The sequence below is a fragment of the Rhea americana genome, unplaced genomic scaffold (assembly GCF_003343005.1).
Source record: "Rhea americana isolate MKP2758 unplaced genomic scaffold, rheAme1 scaffold_67, whole genome shotgun sequence".
Taxonomy (NCBI): domain Eukaryota; kingdom Metazoa; phylum Chordata; class Aves; order Rheiformes; family Rheidae; genus Rhea; species Rhea americana.
The window spans coordinates 700,225-722,314 of NW_028186834.1; the positions used below are offsets into that span (position 1 = coordinate 700,225).

Here is a 22,090-nt window from a genome sequence, read left to right on the forward strand (position 1 = left end):
ACTTGCAGAATGAGGTGTTAGTCACTGTCAATACACACAAATCTTGCCCAAACAGGTACACATCATATATGCAGAACTAGTTCATTTCTGAAAGGACAGAGCAACAGTTTATAGATAAAACAACGCTACTGATTCTCTGGGAGGCAGGAGAGAGTGATCTTTCATGCTCGTAATTTGTTGGACTGAGAAYTTATCTCAAACAATATGATGAAAATATTGAAGACATTTGGTGGCTTTTGTTCTCAAAGAGTCACAGAATAGCTGCGGCAGGTAAGCACCTCTGGAGATCTGGTCCAGCCTCCTACTCGGGCAGGTCAGATAGAGCAGGGTGCCCAGGACCCTGCCCGGTTGAGTTCTGAGTTTCTCCGGGATGGAGACTACACAACTGCTCTGGGCAATCTGTTCCGGCGTTCGATCACCCTCACAGTGAAGAAGCACCTTCCTATGTTCAGACAGAATTTCCTGTATTCTGACCGGTGCCCATTGCCTCTTGTCTGGTCACTGGGAACCACTGAGAAGAGTGTGGTTGTGTCTTCTTTATACCCTCCCACCAGATATGCATCTTAAAGGAAAGCCTTGTGACATAAGATGTCTATGCCCAACATATTACCATAGAATTCAAAGGCCWGAAGTAAATTTTAACATTACTTGACGATGCCTACACTTAACAAAGCAGTGAGTTACAATTAAAACAATGATACTTCAAGAACTCTTGCATTAACAATAGACAGTTGAGATGGAGGATAAACTTGAAATTCTCCCCTCATGCTGCTCAGTTTGGATTTAGGCATGTTGACGCCTTCTAAGCTGTGATCTGAATTCAGTGCACACTGTTCATACTCTTTCTGCACAGTTAACTAGTTGTGTTGTCATTGCCAACTTGTCAGCAACCGCAAAGTGAAAAATGCATTTGGCTGATCTAGATAAAAATTAGCAGAACTATGAATTCTTGCAATATACATCTGAAAACTTACCATCGAGATCCCTTGCTTTTCTTCTTATATTAGAAAGAACCTAAGGATAGTTGTCATCCTGATCACTTGAAATTGTGCAGAATGGCAATAAATGCAAGATCTCACTGAGGATATTTATATGTGTTTTTATGATATTAAAAGAGATTCATTATTACTCTCCAGCAAGGCAGAGCTGAGATTATTTCTTGGCTTTCATATGTAAAGTAACTCATTTTTATGTGTTTACAGCCCAAAACAACGTAATTGTAATTTCAGACCATTTACATCTTGAATCAAATAAAAGGAGAATTTCAGTGAAATATTCAAACTTAAGCTGTTTTTCTTTAAAGAAATATTATGGATTTTCTTTTGAAGAAATGTTATGAWTTTTTTAAAAATGATCTATTACTACAGTTCTAAAGGATTCTATATAGCTGTTTCAGAGAGTTAGATGGGGATCTGTCTTAATTTAATCTGTTTTGTATACATCTATCAACCTGTTGAAGCWAGGAGAGAGTCAAAAGGCCCATGAGGCATCATCTGATAAGAATACACTTTTTATTATTTTTCCCATCTCTCACAGCATTAAGCAGAAGTAAAATATGCTGCCAATTCCTGAAGAGAAAATATAATTTAGCTTTATGAACTCTATCTTAGTGGTCTCTTTACAGCTGCTGAAATAACACAATTGCAGACTCAAATAATAATTGGAGAAAGTAGAACACAAAGACGAACGATAAAAGCTTAGACCCGAAAGGCGGACGAGGGATAACGAAAGAAAGGGCATTAAAATGGTTACGAGGGAGTTAAGTGAGTGATCTACAGCGTTTTGAAAAAGAATGATACTTCTTTTTCTACTACTTCTGCCGTTTTGTTAGCTGGGCTTTCACAGAAAAATACAGGCAGTGCACTTCTAAGAGCTGCAGCAGCGAGCGGCTCGGAGCCGGTGGCTGCCCCGAGTGCAGAAGGAAACCTCGTAGCAGAGCAAGAGGCAGGGGCAAGTCTCCTGCGAGAGCGGCTACCGCACATCAAACTGGTCTTTCCATTACGTCTTGAAGCAAACTCCTAGGAGAGGTCTTTGTGAAGGTATCCTTTGTTTATAAAAACATAGCCTGCTTATGGATTTCCGTATACAATCCAAATAAGGCATTGCTAAGGGAAAGTTGCAGATTCAAAGTCCTCGTTTGCGGTGCACGCTAGCATCCCTGCAATCAGCAATTCACACACCAGTTTTCACAACGGCAATCTCCAGTGACTCTGACTTTAAAATTTCTATTGAAAACTTACAGAAAACATCACCAAAAAAAAAAAGAGCCTGCAAATGAAGGGCACAAACTACAGTATTTTCCTCAAAGTTATCTTTGTGTTCATTTCCTTCTCAAAAGTCCTTGCACACCAGTCCTTGCCTGTATGTGATCTACTGTCCCATGAATTGTACTGACTGAAAGCTGATGGATACCTCCTCGGAAAGCAGGTCTGTGTGTATGATGTGAAACAGCATGTATTAGGATAAGTTGCATATTAAAATCTTTCTTGTTACACTCAAGATTGAATCTCCTCCTAGAAATCTAGCTTATAGTACCTCACACTACTCTTTTCTACTCAGGACAYGTAAAAAGGAGTAGGTCTTTTAAAGGCTGAGGAAAACACCTGGTTTAAATGAATCTAAATTAAGCAGAATTACTACCCCAATTCTTTACATTTTTAGATTATTTAAATCCCTAAATTACGATGCTTTCTACTGAATAGAGTTTATGAATAGAATCATCTTTCTTATCAGGAAGTGGTTTTATCTAATCAAAACCTTTCTAAGGCATTGTTTGGGGATTTCTTGAGTACTAAAGGGATCATCTTGAATTGTATGTATTCCTTAACATATCTCAAATACTTACTGTATTCAGTAATATCACTGCTACATTCATGAACTGTTTRCTTAATGACTGAGCATCTCAAAATCTTTGATCTCGTTTTTTTTAAAGACATCAATTAATGAATTAAAATGTCAATTATGTTATCCTGAAAAATTTATATTTAAAAGCTTACAAGCAAATGAAYTATGGACTGATGCAAACAAACTCACACAGGCTTTAATGAGACACGAGTAAACAGATTGTSTCCTTTTGATATCTTCTTGTTTACTCACACAGGATTTCAACATGCAGAACTGGAAAAGCACTATCTTGATCAGAKTCTACTTCCCACTACTATAAGCAGCCACAGTAAACACATCTATCTTTCTCCATCTAAGCTGGATTTCCTGTTTTCACTCCTTCACTGCACAAAATGTCCAAAATATCATTCCTCTGTCAACTGGGAGCTTTTTCATATTTCCAGTGAAAATAAATATATTCATTCTTARCTAATCTATTCATGATAAATTCTTCTGATTTCATCTGTTGACCTGCTCAATTAAACACTTCTTCTTCCCTCCTTGATATTTCGCCTCTCTCCCCTTTTCTCCTGACTCTCTGAATATTCTTTGAAAGCAATCTTGTTCTGACACTTTTTTTTCCTTGGTTATACCAAGACATCTTTTAATTGTGTCTGTCTCATATTTTCACTGCCCTGATCATGCTCCAGTTTCAGATCACCTTTCTTGACAAGTGGCCAGAAACGGCTAAGTCTTTCTGTATTCTTCTATTTTTACTATTCRCAATTTTTTCTCACCCATTCCTGAACCATTTGCCTTTTTCACAGCATACTGGTAGCATCATCTTGTGATTAATAAATCCAATCATGCCTTTTTTTCTGCTCCTGTTTCAATTCTTCTGCTGATTCCTATTTAGAGTTTGCCAAGTTCAGCTACAGTCCTTCACCTTTCAGTATCTGCTCTTCTGACTACAGTGTTTAAATAGTAGCACTTCACTCACCATGATGTCTAGACTGGCACCGTTTATGTAGGTTTTAGTTAGACCCAAATCAACACAGGGAAAAGTTTCTGCAAAACCAACCCCACACTTCCAGAAGTGGATGTCCAAACAGAGTCCAGTGTCACACAGCCAAACTCCTTCGAGTCTCCGCAGACGAGTATGGCCTGATTTAGGGCTGCCTCTCCACAYCAGACCTTGCTGCATGAGCACAGTCGAGCACATCGTCTGGCTCTATTACCTTTCTCTGTGTCAGTTCTCTAAGCTGTGGTTTTAGAAGTTTTGGGGGAAATCGAGGCTGCACTGGCATTTCAGAATAGTAAAAATCACATCAAAATAGTGGATTGAGAATTTCACTTACTGTCCATGCTAAAGGCATTTAAAGAATTAGTTTTTTCAGGCACCACTAATTCAAGAATTTTGAGACTGTCTACTGAACTATCTAATTCTTCTAGTGCGAATGCTTCTCCAAGTTTCCCCACCCCTACATTCACTGTCACATAGCATAGCCTCTACATTAAGGTAAGCAGAGTCCTCTGAGGTTAGACAAAACACAACGCTATTGCAAATCCTGAAGTTCACTATTTAGGAGACCTGAGTATGTGTGCTTCCAGGTGTCTGCAAATGATAATCAATTAAATGATCACAGRTGATAGATACACAGAAGCAGACACAAAAAATAGATTCATTTGTTGACATTTCTTGACGTTTCTGGTAACCACTTGTGAATACAGAGAGACTCTTAAAGAGAGACTCTTAAACAAAGTTTAGTGTGTGAACTGGCTGTAGATCCCAGGTTTTTTCCTTCACAAAAGCTTTGTGACAGAGCAGTATGATTTTGTATTTCATAGACACAAAAGAAATTTGCATTGCAAATTATGAATAGCTTTAAAGAATTGTGTGTGTACAGCTGCAGCCACAATTGACCAAGAAAACAGACTGAAGTACAGGAAGCAATTGTAATAAAAAACAACTGCTGGGTAAAGCAGACTCCTTAGAATATTCATTATTGTTCATGATTTTGTTAAGTCAACAGGGAAGAAAAGTTGCCCAGGTAGCAGTATCAGCAATACAACCTTCTTTTCTATAGGGCTGAGACATAACTCAGGGATGGTGAACTAGATGTTCACCTTTTAATTTCATCATTAAAGCAAAAAGTGAGTAAACTTAATGATCACAGAAGTGAGGGCTTCAGAGCACAGATTTTATTGAGACTGAATATGCCTGCACGGATGGATACAGAGTYGTGTCACTGCTTTGCTCATGTGCTTACGTGTCTACATCTAAGGCATACTAAGTCTACAAGCYGTCTAGCTGTACTAAGCTAGCATAAGCTAAATAGCCTGGCCAGTTTGTTCTATCTGCCTCTGCACAGCTACTGGCTTCCACACAGCTCCTCATCTGTTTTTGATTTGTGAATTCCAGACAGACCTGGGCATCTCTCAGATAAAGGTTATTACTGACATTCTCCCTTTCTCCATTCTTCAAAGCGGAGATTAACTTTTGCATGTGCTTACTTGCATTCTGTTCCGAAACTCTTACAACACATTTGACTTTTCAATTTTTGACATCAAAAATAACCAAATGATCATGGTCTCTGAAGCTTTTATCTGAATTTAAAATAATACCCCACTTTGTTTCTACAAAAATAAGCCCGGAAATTGATCCTCTATAAAGCCAGTGAAGTCAAAACTGTACCTCAGTTAAAGGAATTGATTCTTCCAGTTGGGTATTCAGGGAGTTACTGCTTTTGATCACAAGGGGAGGGACTTCAATCACTGGGACATTCACCCAGTGCTGGCATTGTCTGAAAGTGGGGAAATTCTGCATGCTCTAGAGCAAGGAAGGGAGAATCAAAGTTATATTTCTGAGTATCTGGGAAAAGGAAGATGTAGGGTATGCTTGGACTGCTAAAGGGAAGAAGTAGGAACTGAATAAATTCTTAATGGAGAAGGAAGTTATGTCAGAATTTAATCACAAAAAAGGCAGACTAAGAGTTGATGGAAAAACAGAATTTCCCTAGGATCTCCTAAGGACAGCTCTGGACAGTTTCCCCTCTCTCATCAAGTAAATACACGAAAAAAAAAACAACGTGGAGAAGTGGAGAAACAAATGGAATGATCCCTAATACTCTGGTACAAGACTTCTCAGACTAGCGTAATTTTTCACAGAATCACAGAATGGTTGAGGTTGGAAGGGACCTCTGGAGATCAAGCAGTCCAACCCCCTGCTCAAGCAGGGTCACCTACAGCACGTTCCATGGGATCATGTCCAGGCAGGTACAGAGAGAGAATTTCTGTTCTCTCTTGACATTTTAAATAAGATATATGTGCTGGTAGATGTTTCAAATTTTAAATGATGACCTATATRGTGTAATATGTCAGAAGAGCATTCCTCTGTCGACATTCTTCTGAATGAGAAATGTGCTACACAGCATGTACTACTAAATGTTAATAGCTCTAAAGCTACACAAATTGTAAATTTATTGAATTGTGTTAATAATGAGATGAATTCTTAAACTACTCACAGAATTCTGAAAGAGTTGCAACATGATCAGAATTAAAGGCGCCATAATATTCCGTACTGACAGGCAAAAGAGACCATAGCCAGATGATCTTACTAAAGAGAAAAAAAAAAACAGTCTCCACTTGGAAAGTAGATTGGTTTGGCGGTATTTGATTGACAGAGCACCACCTGGACTACAACACAGATATTATACGGTGATTCTTATATTGCCTTCCTCATGTAAGTGCATAAAAAAGTTACACCTACATTAAAAAAAGTAAATGTGCTTTCTAACAGCTAAACACAGAAAAGCATGACAAGGAAGCGGCAGTAACTGCTGATCTCTATAAGAAGCTTAGAGCAAAAGCCTGAGGWGTCACCTGCTAGTTTGTGGTCAGGATGGCACTGTCTCCAAGGTACGCCACTGGGGAGAGAAAGTAYGGAGGTACATAAGATTAAGATCAGCAAAGACCTGGATGAATAGCATAGAAGGAGATAACTGACCTGGTTTGCTCTGTCTCAGGCAGAGTATGAAATGCATGCTGCTTCTCTTGGAATAGAAATGGTTGGGGACAGAAGGAGACCCTGAGTGAAAATGTCTCTGTCACTTCTCTTAATCCAGGTCTGGATATAGTCTGCTTCTGAAAGCTTGCAAATGCAAACAAATGGACAGAAACTCAAAAGAGAGAAAACACATTTGATTTTTTGCTGTGTTTCAGTGTTGGTATCTCACTCAGGATTTAAGAGACTGGCAAGTCTCTCTGCTCTGTTTGTGATCTGCTGTTTTCACTAGCCTATACCGTCATTTTATTACTTTCAGAATGAACTCGATTCCCTTCAACTACAGATATCAAGTAGTTCACTAGAAAACGCAGTTCAGGTGAGAGAACAGAACAGAATCTGCTGTACCTTACCAATGTCATTATAGTATTGGCAAACATAAGCCAGATACTGGTTAGGATGATTCTGACGTAYGCGTTCAGTGCAAGTGGCACATGATACCTGAAACACTAGGTGAGCTGAAGGCAAAGGGGTTCTAATGAAGGGGAATTCCTGCACCACACGGATGGAAAGTGTACTTATGTTGAGTTAGATGAGGGATGTTAAACACTCTGTCTCTGAAATCTGGCCTCTGTCACCCTTGTTCTAATCTTCCCCAGATAGAGAGGCAACAGAAGAATCTATCTTCTCAAGGCCTGATCCACCCCTACACTACGCTGTGCTTACAGTGGTGAAACACCATCAATAYAAATGGTGATCTTGCAGTGCGCAGCTGGAACAAAGCATCACGTTCTCAATCTCTTATCTGCTTCTGTGAAAAATAAACTCAGTTGTTCCACTGTTCCACATTTCCCAGTTAATACAGAAAGAAATACTGACGGGTAGCAAAAAATTGTTTTTGTATCATCATACAACCTTGGGCACTTTGCCTTGTCATTTTTTTGTTTTTTTCATCCACTCTAGTATGTAATCACAGAGTGGCATCACAGAGAAAATCAGATTCATACAATCACACCTCTGCATTCATAATGGGTTATACATCTGCAGATATTGATCGACTGAAAGCAAAATAAATTGAAGTAATACAGGATTTGAGAAAGCTGCTGACTACAGATAACTGGGTCTGCAATCTTTTAGCATACTTCTTTGTTTTAGCTTATTATCAGGAAAACTGCAGAAAGAAATTTTCAGTTCAGTCTATCCTATTCTAATCCTAACTAGATAGCAGTGCAGTACTGCTAGTAAAAATCTGAACTGATAGCTGAACGGACACTGAAGTAGATACATTCGAACGATGCCAATGTCATAACAGTATCTTACAGACTTCGGTGGCCAGTGTAAAGTGGATGAGGGATCTTAATCAGTACATGTAAGGAACAAACAACAAAATACATCATTACTGTTTGCTGATAGTTCTATTTTAGATGTCAAAAACTGCATCATCATAGATACACTCCAGTAACAGTATGTTCCCTCCTTACAGGGAAGGCTGGAGGTTATCTGCAGAATGAGTATGCTGTACCTCTAACACCTGACCAGGACACAGAAGATCTCCCTTTCTCATTTTGTCAGTCTAATTCCTTTGACAGTTACTAAAATTTAGTTAGGAGAAGAAAAACATTTGATTATGATACGATGGAAGCAGCTCAAAGCTGTAATTAGGGCTCATTTGGAAAATGTGTCAGGGAGGTGATTCAGCCCTTTGCCGTCACTGCTKTTGATTCTTGGTCCCTGAACTGAGTTTTCTAAAGGCAGCAATAATCATCTGTTACTTGTAACTTTCTATGGGGATATTTCTTCCACTTTTCTCTCTTTCATTTTTAAAAACCCTTTGACTTATTCCACCCTCTCGTGCTCTTATTGTTTATGTCCCTCCTGCTTTTCCCACCTCCTTTCTTCCATTTTATGCTCATCATTCATGGGCAGTAAAATCCAATGCATTTATCTACCGTTGATGTCCATAGTTTGATCTAGCACCATCATACAACTCTAGAACATGTTTCAGGGCAGTAAAAACTCAGCACCCTGCAGAAGAGTGACACTGTTTACAGGGCAAATAAATGTAGCTTYGGATGCCAGGATTTCCTTGGATCTAGTGAACACTCTGTAACTTTCTTTTCGACCTCTGTCAAGTCTCTTAATCTCTTTCCTTGCTAACTGTGGCTAATTTCTATAACAAGAGGGGTTTTCTGAAAGTAATTAATATTTACATTTAAAAGATAAAGGTAAACCCCYACATTGAGTTAATCCTAAAACCAAGTGAGGTTTTTGTGTCCAGGATCCAATATATTCTGTATCCCATGGAGGGAGTACGACAGTACTGGTTAAAAATAGCTTYTTCCATTCATTAGAGTCAGCAGATGGCCATTAATCTTCCTGAAAGTATTGATTCAAACTACTCGTCTGCACTTTCAAGGCCCTTCACAGACTACCCTCTCTCCATCTATCATCTCTCCTTACACAGCTGAGAAGGTGGCTGGCTTTGTAACAAGTGGCTGACAGCTACAAACCAGTAGTCTCTCCTACATGCTGCCCCTCACGTCTGGAGGGAGCTGTACATAGCATTAACAAAGCTTTTCCATTTGTCTCCTTTAAACACTTTCCTAAAACTCTCCTTTGCCATAAGACTACAAAAACTTTGCATAGTTAAACACTAGCTTGATGCGACTACAGTCTGCCTAGGACATGACCTTGCAAAGGGCTGTCTTATCATTTCTCTACTTCTCCATCTCTGGTATCTCTCTGTCCCAAACTGCAATGTTTTGTCTTATTCCTAGATTGCAACAACTTCAGCGCAGAGTCTCTGCACTATGCATTTTCTAGCAGAATGTTTCTGAGTGTGCTATTGSAATACATACAGCTAATGAGAAATACATATCAGCTGAAATAAACAGGCGGTCARGAACTGAAGAGTGCATTACAAAATGCAGCACAGTCCCAAATTTTATGGACAAGAGCAGGCCAGCACTAGTAAGGCAGCCCACCAAGTGTTTTGGCCTGGCTGTAATTTATCCCCTGTAAACTCAGTGCTGCACCTYGAAGAGTAACGCCTGATATTCGCTTAGACTTACTAGCTTAGGCTCAATATTAAGCCAACATAAACAGATTTCCTCTAGATCATGAAMAGCCATCCTGTAAGCTTCTGTACTGCAGTTCCCTGTGCAGCAGTTCCCTTGTTGCCCACAGCAGATAGAGCTGCGTTCTTTCTGTACCACCTGGGAGAGACGTGGCCTTATCACATACCATAAATTAACTCTTCCAGATCTAGAACTGATGGTTTATTCATAAGCTACAGATTCACTGTGGTTCCTTTAAAACTCTAGACCAGCAAATCTGACTTTTATCTCCCTTCTGCTCTAGTTTCAAGATCTTCCCAAAGCTATAYGGATATTGCTGAAAGAAACAGTGATGATGCTACAGACTCTCATCAGGAAGATGTTTTACAAAAAACAATAAATATTTATTCCTTTCTTTCCCAAACCCAAATTCCAAGACAAGAAACTATGTATTTTCTGGGAAGAAACCCCACGGTCATTAGCACCCCATCTCTTACAATGAAAAGGAAGTTTTCACAGACTCAGACATCATCAGCAAAAAGAAGTGATATGGAATCTGTATTACCTGAGAAATAGTGTTTCTTGAAAAAATAAAAATTAGTAGTGATACACACACTTTCCTTCTGCACAAGGAACCAGAACCCGAAGAAGCAACTGTCAGTATGACCACYCATATCCCTATTCATTTTAAACAAAATAAACCAGTTATAATACAGACTATCTCTTCTCATCTCAAGACAAACGCAAGTTCTTTCTTTACAAGGTCACGTGCTGTTCAGCAAATTCATTCCAAATATGGTTATTCTCCTAGGAAGTGGCTCAGCAGGGTCACAGTCTCAGAGACTGAACTACCTCAAGATTTTGGAACAGAGCAGCAAAGAACATCTCCTCTGGCACCATGCCCGACTTCCTTGTTTCGCTTAAAAGGTTCTTCTTTTGACACAGCTCCACCGAGTGCTAACCTCCCGTTTGGGCCTGTTTTCCAAGCAAGGCTTCCAGCACAGACCACAGCAACCAGAAAAGCACAAAACATAGCAAGAGATCATCTGGGACTACCAAAAACCATCAGTGAGACACAACATCAGAAAGCCGTTTGCGCGAATATGCTGTGCTTCGCTGGCGTGCAGTGTGAGCCAGCCAAAGATGGAGGATTTAAGTGTGGGTCTTGTCCTACTGGATACAGTGGTAATGGAACTACATGTGAAGGTAAGGGAATGAATCCTTCAAAATTTTTCATGACCTCAAATCTAATCACTGCCCAAAGTAATGKTTTTTATTAAAAAGTTGGAGATTTTGCCAGGTGGGATCATATTGTTTTCAAAGCCAATTATATTTTAAAACAATAAATTAACTTTTCTAACTCCAGGAAAGTTATTTCTGCTTACAAAATGACACACTTGATAATATCTAATCTATTAAAACCAGGGACCAATTGTAATCTTATTTACCCTTCCTTAAGGCCAGATTCACTCTAGCGACATCATTGTATTTAAAACCATATAGAACTTTTGAAGGAAAGAGTAAAATTGACTTCATCTGTCTATGTGCATTCTAGGAAAATCTAATTATTCTACCTTAAAAATTACTTTTAAATATCTAATATCATACAATATTGAACTTGTCATCTGAAATGTASAGCACCAGAAGAGTTTTCATAATATACTGACTTACAAACAATAGTATTATGCGCATTTTTAAAACAATTAATTCCTTGACTTAGTTATCRTTAATTATACCTTTTTGTTGAAATCCCTCCAATAATTTGATATCTTAATTGGCCCTTCACTGTTAACAGCAGAACACAAAAGCGTTTCCATCACCTATTTATTTCTCTTTTGCATAGTGTCTCATGTTCTAGACACACACGGCAGCAGGTCGTGTTGCGGTGTCAGCGGGTGTGCGCTGCACCACAAGGCTCTGCACGCCGCATGGGGATCCCCTGATACGAGCAAATCTTCGAGGGGGCGGATGTAAAGCCCCTTGTACTGCTGCATCCTTTGGAGCTCAAAGATGCATTACAAAATGCCGAAGAAAAGGTTATAATAATCTAGGGTGCTACACTTTTCATCTGTTTGCACACCACTGAATGTCCCTTTTAAAGGGCTTAAGGCAGACTGGCATGAGAAAGACCCARTCTTTGACCCCTAATTTACACCTTGAGCTGGGGAAGTACTAAGTAACCCCAAGTCCTGGCAAGTCCAAAGCAAGCTTCACTGCAGAATGGCCACCTCTCAAACACAAGGCCTATGTACATAACTGTATTTACAAATACGGAAATAYGGGTGTTTTGTGTATAAATTAGTATAGCCATCAGTCTAGTACTTTAAACATACATCTAGCTCCGCCATCTACTGTCTCACAAGACATTTTCTWCCATTATTGGTATTACTGAAAATTTCTCTGGGAACTCCATACGATGAAATACTTTGTTGCCAACATGATTCACTGTCTCAGTTTGGTGACATGATACACGAACACTGTGTGTCACTTGTCACTACCCATATCACCTGGCTGAATAACAAGCATGCCTGCTCTGTGATTCTGCTTCATCACGAGCCTCTCTCTGCACCTGCCTATTACCGTCCTGCAACTCGGCCCCAAATGCCTCCAAGCTGTGAGAAGAAGAGCTGTTGCACAACCGGCTGTTCACGTTTCTTCCCATGTCAAATGCAGCAGATTTATCCTGACAGGACATAGAAAGATGAGGGTAATTCCTTGCTTTAAGGACTGCCATAACCTCTGCTATTAACACCTGACAGTCCAGCCACAATTGTACCCATTTCTCTCAAAACAGCAATACYGTCTAAGAACAGAGACCAGAAAATCTGAAAAATGATCAGGTGAGACTAAACCTTGTGAGATCTTTAAGCTTTGATGCGACATCCATGGCAAGTGAGCAAAAATGCTTACAGCCTCAGACACTTTGTTGAGAGTTGTCACTACTGTATTTGATACTGAAATTCACTGAGCTAAAAGAAACAGTTCACCAGCATCAAGGTTTAAAACTTGAGCAACTTGGGGAAAYGTGACCTTTGTTTGGTAAGAGTTTCTGAAAACATTTTAAGATGATAAAACCTTTTTGAATGATATTTATTTTATGCCAGAATGTAGGTATTTTTATTAATTGTGCAGGTTCAAAATCCATCTTGGAGAACAGGGAAAAAATAAGCTTCCTGAAAATAGACCTCTTTTCTAAACTAAATCAGACCAGATTTTATTTCTGTAATATTCTTCCCACTTTGGATAAGCCCCTTAGTCTCCCCTTTCTGATGTAATYAGGAGTCTCTTCCCTCTACTATGTATTCCTACTATTACAGTCACAGAATCACAGAAAATCCAAGTTGAAATAGATCTCTGGGGAATATGTGGTCCAATTTTGGAAGAACATAGCTAGATTCATTGTATTTGGCTTACACTTAGCCACCTATACCGGAATGCTCAGTTTAGATAAACACCTCTTAGAAATCTCTATTTACATGACCCCCCTATTTAACAACAACTTTGTGGTATGTAAGAAGCAGAACCTTGCTTCTACCCATGTTGCTTTGGCATAGTAAGTGTCACAGATTCTTAACTCTCCTACAATTTCCGGCTTCAGCTAATTACGCTGTGGATGAACTGAGATGGAGCAGTTTCCTCAAGGCTCAGCTCATCACTTTCATGCCCCTTCCTACAGCWGGTCAAGTTCACAGTTTGTAGAAGTCTTCCTGCACAGGCACAGTATTGTCATTTATTAGCAGCCTAATATTAAGACTAGTCTGCTAACTGTGCAAGGCCTCAAAATGCATCAATTCAGGGAAGCGTTCTGGAGAAAGCCTCTATCACCCACCTGCACAATATAAAAAAATAAGCAGAAGAAGTGAGGCCTACTGCAGTCCACTGGACTCTTTGTAYTTCTCTTGCGAAAGGTGCCTGCTTGTCTTTACGGAATAAACTTAGCTAAGTGTTCCCTAGTGATGAGGGAGGTTGCTGCATGGACGAATCATCTCCACTCGGTGGTGGTCTTTTTTCCAGGATACGTACCATAAAACCAATACATCACTATGATACACTTCCAGCAGTTTTACAGGACAGCGCCTTTTACTTTCCAAATGCACTGCAGAACTGCCATACTACTTGAGTGAGCTTTACTTGAACTTTAAATTTTTCAGCTCACTATGCCAACAGTTTAAAAAAAGAAACTAGTACTTTAATAATTTATAACTAATTCAAACAGAGCTGTTTTCAGAATGTTTCTTACATTTCTGTCTAGCACCTTAGAACGTCTAACAAACACATCACTACGTGACATTAGAGGCTGATGCTCTGAAACGTTCGTTAGGATGTTGCTGGGGGGCCATCAGTCACCCCAGAGCAATCACTCCCAGTCCTGCTTCCGTCCTCCGCTCTGCTACAGGGATGCTCCCATTTTCAAAGACACTGTATCCACTGGATAAGGAAAAAAAATACTGTCTTTTCCCTGGGCTTGTTTTTTTCACCAGGGTCTAYGTGTATGTTACTGTCTGAGGGCAGCTGTTACGCTTCTCGGGCTCCTTAGGGTTCCCTGAGGTGGAACAGATCCTTTCCGTTCTGTAGCAGAGTTGAAGCTAACRAAAGCTTCTGCTCTGGGTGTTTTTACTGTGCTTCTCTAAGAGCTCTAAATCTATAGACTGAAGAAAAATAAGAATTTAAACCAAATTCCTGGCCATCCCTGTTTTTATTTAACTCTAAGTTTATTAAAAGGGGAGTGTCTAAAACTGTACAATTAAAAAGAAGTCTGTAAACTGTAACTGTAAACCGTAAAATTAAACAGTCAACAACTCAATTCTGTAAAATACTGTTTTAGATTAGAAGACAGTTAAGATGTATTATTTGTTTTTCTAATAGTCATAAAAGTTCCTCAGAATTCCTGCGAAGAATATTCCTTGCTATTTTAGAAATAGCAATAAAAATATTTTCTTTAAAATATTAAGGCAGTAGAATTCTGGCATATTTTACTATTTTCTGAGGGAAGGGAAATCTGCTCTAGAATGATGGCAGTCATGCTCTCTGCTCAAGTGATGAAAACACAGCACTGCCTTGACATTACAAAACAAGTATAGAAGTAATTTTCAAAATAACAAGAAAGATGAAGTAGTTGGGAAAGTATTATGATCTCAGGATGCACAGCTGGATAAAACAAGGAAAAACAGAGTGGCTGACATTAGTTTGTTATGAAATTTTTACACACACAAAGCATATTAGACCAGATCAGACCAAAAGTTCATCCCCCATCGCCAACAGCTACCAACAGTAGATGTCCAGCAACGTATGAGAAAAATATAGGGGTACAGTCCAGAACTGTCTCACAGCAACTTACAGATCACGGGCTTCAGAGAGCAGAAGTCTTTGYAGGTAGTATCTCCCAGTATACGTTTCTTCCGTGCGTTTATACAAATGCTTTTTAAACCCATGTACGTTTCTTTTGCCCAGTGCAGTATCAATGAGCTGCACAGCTGAACTATGTGCTGTTCAGAGGATTATCTCCTTTTTCTTTTGAACTGTCTGCCTGCCAGCTTTACATCTGTCCCTTTCGYACTGAGAGAGTAAAGCAAATTTACCCACATCAACTTTTCCAGGCCAACCACGATTCCGTATTTTTCTGTCCTACCCCCCTGAAGTGATCTGACTCTCTCTTTTTCCAAAGACTGACTTGTTCTTCCAGAATTTTCTTGCTCTTMCGTAACTCTGGTTATCCTTGTCACTTTTTTTGTTTCTTTTCCAGTTTTACTGTATCTCCTCCAAGCTGCGGAGATCAGAATTGAATGTGGTATTTGAGATGCAGCTCACCATGGACATAGGCCATAGTAACATCTGGCATTTTGTGCTCTGCTCCKTCCCTAACAGTTCCTAACATTGTATTTGCTTTTTTTGACTGCAGATGAGCACTCCACTGAGATTTCACCAAAAAAACCCCGAATCCATTAGTACATCCTAAGTAGAACTGCTGTCTGCAGTTGTATTCCCAATTTTTCCAGTCCAATTAATCTTGTTAATTTTCTATTTGCTATGATGGGTATTTATTTCATAACTGGGCTTTAGATTGCTGGACTATTTAAGTGTATGAGTTATTTTAATTGCACTAATGTGTGAAATACAGTCCTGCACAGAAGACCAGCACAGGATATACACAGTGCAGCATACTGCAGCAACGCCTAAGCTATTTCCCAGTCTTTCAGTGGTGTAAGCCCTAGCATAACACAAAATTTGTGCCTTATCTAATTAGGTGATCATTTTGCATGTGTTCTTTAATGTCTGCAGCTTAGTTACTTGATTTATCCACAGCAGTCTGTCAAAACCCACATGGAAGGCATATGGAATATACAACTCCCAATACAGTTGCTGAAAATGAATCGCTTGGGCAGACCTGCCAGCTCCGCCTGACTTTGATTTTATTGTAAAAATCTTCACCTGCTCCCATTTGCTTTCTTAATACAAACTTTGCTGTCATCTAAGGAAAAACACATTGCTGCTTGGCAGTAGGCTTACCTCAGTATCTAGACACCTCCAAATACAAGCATGTAATTAGAGGCACTAACAAAAACAGACACTAAATTAAATAAGGCACTAAACTTCCACTGATTTTTATTGACTTGTCAATCTGATCCTACACAACAGCATTATTTTGTAGCATAAGTAAYGTAAGATATTTATTCAGGGTCTCTTCCACATAGTTGAACAGTTGTTCAATCTGGGTATCAAATACATTCCTAGAGCAAGTACGGATACACATATACATGAGAGTCGTGCATCCCATCTTTAGCAATGCACAAAGGCCATCAGCCACGATGGGCTGAACATCTCTACGCGCCGCTCTTCTCGTTTCCTGTGACTGAACGACAGCCATCAGGGCAGTGGCRGATTCCAGTCCTTTCCACCCTTCTCTTGTGTTGGGAAACTGAATCTAAAGATACATATACAGTGAGTTTTTTTCCCACTTAAACTGTAGTGGTAACAGTTTTCACCGTGGCACGATGACTGCCAATTGAACAGTCTGTGCATGTCATCTATAGACCTTTGCTATAGATCTGCACTTTATATCCTTTCTCTGTGTACCTTCAGTGCAAAAGGTCAATCCACACCTATTCAAAAGTAAAACTGATAATCTAATTATTTCTTACTCTTCTCCTTTAGTTCCTTCCCATGTACTATGCATTTTAAAATTTCATCTCTACCTTTAGCAGTCGAGGTTTACGTATCTTTTAAGAGAAAATAATCAACTGACAATAATTACATGAAGCAAGGTAGACATTGCTCCTCCCAATGAAGTCTGTCCTGATTTGATTATTTTTACAAATTTTTGAACAGGACTGCAGGTCATGATCTCAAAGCTCAAAACCTTCCTTCTAAAGTATATCCAGGACCTCACATGCTACACTATGTAGGCAGTGTATTCACTATTGAGACATTAAGCAGTAAGCGTCTCCTGTAAGCCGTATGCTGATTATGGTATCAAAACTGGAGGAAACAACACAGTTTGTAGCAGTTCTGAGTATCCCCAAAGTTATCATGGAGAAACCTATAAMAAGTGCATGATCTCATCTTAAAATTAAGAAAAAAGCAAAATGGAAGTCTTTTAATGGGAAAAAAAAAGTAGTATCAGGACATTTTCAAAAAAGTACTTTCAAAGAAAACAATAAACTTCTCTATTTCTCACCTCCAGATTTTAAATTACAAACATAAACATATATTTGACAAGAAGATTGACCATTTGCAGCAATGCTTTTCTCTTTACTGCTATTTTATACTACCCAAAAATGTTTTGTATAAAAACCCTGCAATATCTTTGTACAATTTAGCAAATGTTTATGGGGAAAAAAAATGTTTAGTCCAGAAGATGAAAGACAGAAGTCTGGAAAAGAATGTGACATAAACAGTATAGTTCTATTACTGAGGGAAATGCCTTCTAGGTGAATATTACCCTCCCTGTCTCACTGCAGCCAGAGTGTTCAGCTTTTATCTTTTGCTATTCAGCAGTAATAGAATATTTTTAAACATTTTATTATTAAATGTCACAATAAGAGCTAAATGTTTTAATATCCAAAATATCATGTTCTTTTCTGACAGTTTAGATGTATCTCAAATTGTGTAAAGGCCAGATGGGAAGTAGTCTGTTCAAACGGACACATTCATTTTATGTGTTACCTACAAAAACCTTGAAATTAAGAATGTATTTGAATGTCACTGTGCTTGGCATAGCACTTAGGCACCTGGAGGTTTTATGCAACCACCTTATTACAGAAAAGAGAATCAGATTTCATACACTTTAAAAAGAGTGGTATATTTTTCCCTGTCGTGTCTCCCTGTCTCTATGTATCTACCTACTGTTAATTTCTAATTGTTAAATAAAAACCTCGAAAACAAGTTTTATGCTTATCTAAGCACAGAAAAATGAAGATCTTTCAAATSCATGTCTGTGCAATGGACCGGCTTGTACTCTGTTTTGAAAGCAGTAAGACTGTCCTTGTCATCAGTGAGATCAGAGTGAGCCACGGTATGCAAGAGATGGCTTATAATTATATTAAAAGGAATAACAAATTTGTTTGAAACAGCTTCAATTTCTTTCCCTTTCTTCCACTTTCCATTTCAACCCAGACTTCTACCTACTGTCTGCCCTACCACCATGAGGCCCTGAACTATCTGAGCCTCTGACCTACTCCAACAGCTACTACAGGTTGAACTAGATCTCTGGAAAATTTAACATAGCTGCTTAATTGAGTCTAAATCAAATCTATTTAGTTGTCTGGAAAATGTGATTTTTTTTTTGATGTACACTTCAAATTTAACCTAGCACATGCTGAAAAGGAAATGTCTAAACGTTATAGCCAACCAAATCAAAATTGAATTTAGCTTAATGTCATTCTCAGCATGTATAGTAGAGATCAAAACTGTATCTCTTCAGGTTTCTGTTCTCAGACATGTCAAATCCTAAAGCTATATTAATGCATAACTGAAAATTTCACAGAATGCTAACAGGAAATTTAAATATTGAAGTATCTGAAGAGCAGGTCTAATACCAAATGATTTTTTTTTTAATTTTATTTGTCAAAGTGGTTTATTAGAAGGCACCTTCTTGGTGTTTGTCTTTTTAACTGCAATTAAAAAATCTGTGGTGGCTTTCGTAATTTTTTAAATAGCAAACTTCATGTGCAACAGCTTTATGTGGTCTTGGTGAAATCACAAGAAGTGGGGAGGCCTTCAACAGATGAACTTCACTGAAATTATCTGCTGCCACAAATATTTGTCCTTCGTGTAGTTTTTCAATTATGCAGTCCAAAACTGTACTCTCAAACTTCCGTTTAAAGAATAAATTGTACTAGGTTTTTTTTCCTCTTGCAGCAACACTTGAAATGACATTTTGTTTTGAATCTCTTTGGTTTCCTTTCTTTGTTATGCATTTTCCTTGGAATAACCTTGCTTAGCTTCATACCCATTACAAAAGACACAATTCTGCCAGTAAAGTGTGCCAAAGTACAGTATTTTTCTCTGTCTTCACTTCCCCCACACACAGATAGGTATTCTTTATTCCATAACGTGTATGTCAAAAGGCTTAAGTGGGAGCCAGCTAACACACATGCCTTATTCTGCTCCTGCATATAGTATTTTATAAGTTTCAGTGGCCTTCCTACAGCAGTTTCTTCTCTCCTATTCTCCAGCATTTCACATGCAGAACTACTTCTTATTAGAGGGTTACAAATAGAGGTATGCATGATGCAAAACTTTAGGTATCTGCTGTAGATGTTTAGGTTCGAGAGGCTAACCCTTCCAGGTCCCTTCCCTTCACTCCCCCCCCCCCCAATTCATGTCGTTAGAAATGTTATTCTTCCATTCCCAAATCAGACCCAGGTCTGACTCAATCTCTGGAAGAGATTCTGTCTGTCTATTAAGTACATAGACTGCTCAAAGGAAACAGCTCCCTAACTTAATTATAAGCTAAGCAATGTGAAACACTGTACAGCTCCCTAAATTCAGATCTTTAAGAGACGAGTTTATTGCCTGACTCCTAATGACCAACGTCTAAATACAAAGCAGTATCTCCCACAAAAAAAATTGTTTCTAAAGCTGCAGTACTTCCCAAGTTCACCAATGCCCCTGCTCATCTTCTTCCAAACAATGACATCATTATTGTATGTGTCAAGAAATCGTTACCTAACTTACACCTCCTCTGTAGACCTCACACTGCCCATTAAAAGCTTGAATTGTTGCTTAAATGTTTGCAATTTTGCTGACGAACTCCTCACAACTCTTTTGAATTCAGGGGAAACACTACATTTCTCGTTTCGAATAATTTCTGACACCTTTTAAGGCTTACTGAACATCCACAAGGCACATTTGTAGAGAGGGAAGGGCAAAGTATTTTGTATTACAAACTATGTTTGTACTTCGTCCATCCTTGAACTTCAAAAATATGTACTTAGAAGTGTACATGCTCAGAAGTTAAACAACGTGAWTATGTTAAAATAATTCCCTTGCAGACATTATATGGCTACTCATTAGTTAGTGCTATATTATTAACCTACTTACATCCTTTACTGTTTTCCTCAATCCAGCAAGCAATTTGGCTACTAATAAAATGGCATGTGGAAAGCAGTAGTAAGAATGCTCATAACCACAAAGAATGTAATGCTTGAACTGTATTCTTTTTCTCATGYTTTATTTTGCTCATGCTTCTTGTAGTGCTGTGTGATCCACCATGTGAGCATGGAGGAACCTGTGTATTTCAAAATACTTGTTCTTGCGCTTATGGATTTGTTGGTCCTCGATGTGAAACAAGTACGTATGAATTCATTCAGACTTTTCTTTCCATTACATGTCTGAATTTGCAGAAAATGATAAGACACAAAAAAACTATTTATTTTTCTGTATTTCCCCTCAAAATGATGCCTGAATACAGTAGGAAATCAAAGTATAATGCATTGAAGTAATATACTAGCTCAACTATTTCCGAGCATATTTTTACCAGTATAGCTGTATTATGTAAAAATATGCACATCTTTATCAACATTTTCTACATAAAGTGCTTCTGTAACAACAAACAAGCAAAAAACTCTGTATTATATACAGTAACGTTTATGAAATTCAAAGTTGTGYGAGTGAATGCAGTAACACTGATTTTGAGAGCACAAAGACAACCAAAACCATTAAAAGTCACGTTATTGTGCAATACAAGTAACAAGAGATTAAATACATAGAGCATCTGGAAAAAAAACAGCTTTCAAACCCTTCTRTATTAGTTGAATGGCAAAACATACACAGTTTCTTTTTTCCAATACTCTCTGCTGATTTAAGTATCAGGTTGCCCTTGACAGGAATATAATTTTATCTCTGAATGAGAATAGCTGGAATACTTAAAAAGTAAAGTATTTTAGCTCCAAGACTTCTGATGAAAAGAATGAATTAAAAGAAAAGGAAGGGACAGATTCATCTCAATTTACATCTTCCAGTAACATCACCRGTTTCTTTGCTGTAGTAGAGTAGCTTTAGGATTTCTGTGGTTACAAGTAAGAGATTCTTAACTTGATCCTTTGCCTGTTTTCTAGTGGTTTGTAACAGGCACTGCCACAACGGTGGGATCTGTGTGTCACCGGATGAGTGCAAATGCAAAAACGGATGGAGCAGCCCTTCCTGCGAAACAGGTATGTGGTGAGAAACCACCAGCCTGCCATTCAGTTTGCTGCCTGAAATTCGTGTGATTGGTACAGTTCTGTTTGTAGTGGGAACTGCTTTAAGAATCAACATCGGGAACTTAGTAAAGGGCAAAACRTTGAGAGGCTTTGGGTTTATATAGGCATTTTAAGTTTAGATGTTTACCTAAGGGTCACATACTGGAAAGCCACAAGAAGCAGCATTCTGCCAGCTTTTCTAAGTTCATGTGATTCTCAAGTTTATTCTGATTAACATGCCTAAGAATGAAAATAAAGCCAATAAACATTTCAGAATCTACTAGCTTACTAGCTCTTTGGTAGCTTCTGCAAACACRAATAGTTCTCATTGGAGATTTTGGAGATAATGTTGATTTAGAGTCACAGTGGAGATGCCACTTACCACAGCCTTGTTGGCTTTGTCCAGAGAGGTCGAAGCACAAATCCTGCCCCACACCTGCAGTGCCTCAGTGATGGAAAAGAAGGCAATGCAAAAGTCTGCACTGCTCATAATCTGTTCAACTTCCATTTTCCATTTTAACCCTGCA

The 22,090-nt window shown here is 38.7% G+C and overlaps 1 protein-coding gene across 1 annotated transcript in view; it reads left to right on the plus strand.

Moving 5' to 3' along the window:
- Window positions 1-22,090, plus strand: part of LOC146586628 (von Willebrand factor D and EGF domain-containing protein-like) — a 170,874-nt gene that overhangs the window by 122,108 nt on the left and 26,676 nt on the right. The window contains 4 exon segments of the mRNA XM_085320959.1: window positions 10,187-10,473; window positions 10,476-11,088; window positions 20,578-20,673; window positions 21,441-21,540. Of these exon segments, the coding sequence (XP_085177085.1) occupies window positions 10,187-10,473; window positions 10,476-11,088; window positions 20,578-20,673; window positions 21,441-21,540 (1,096 nt within the window).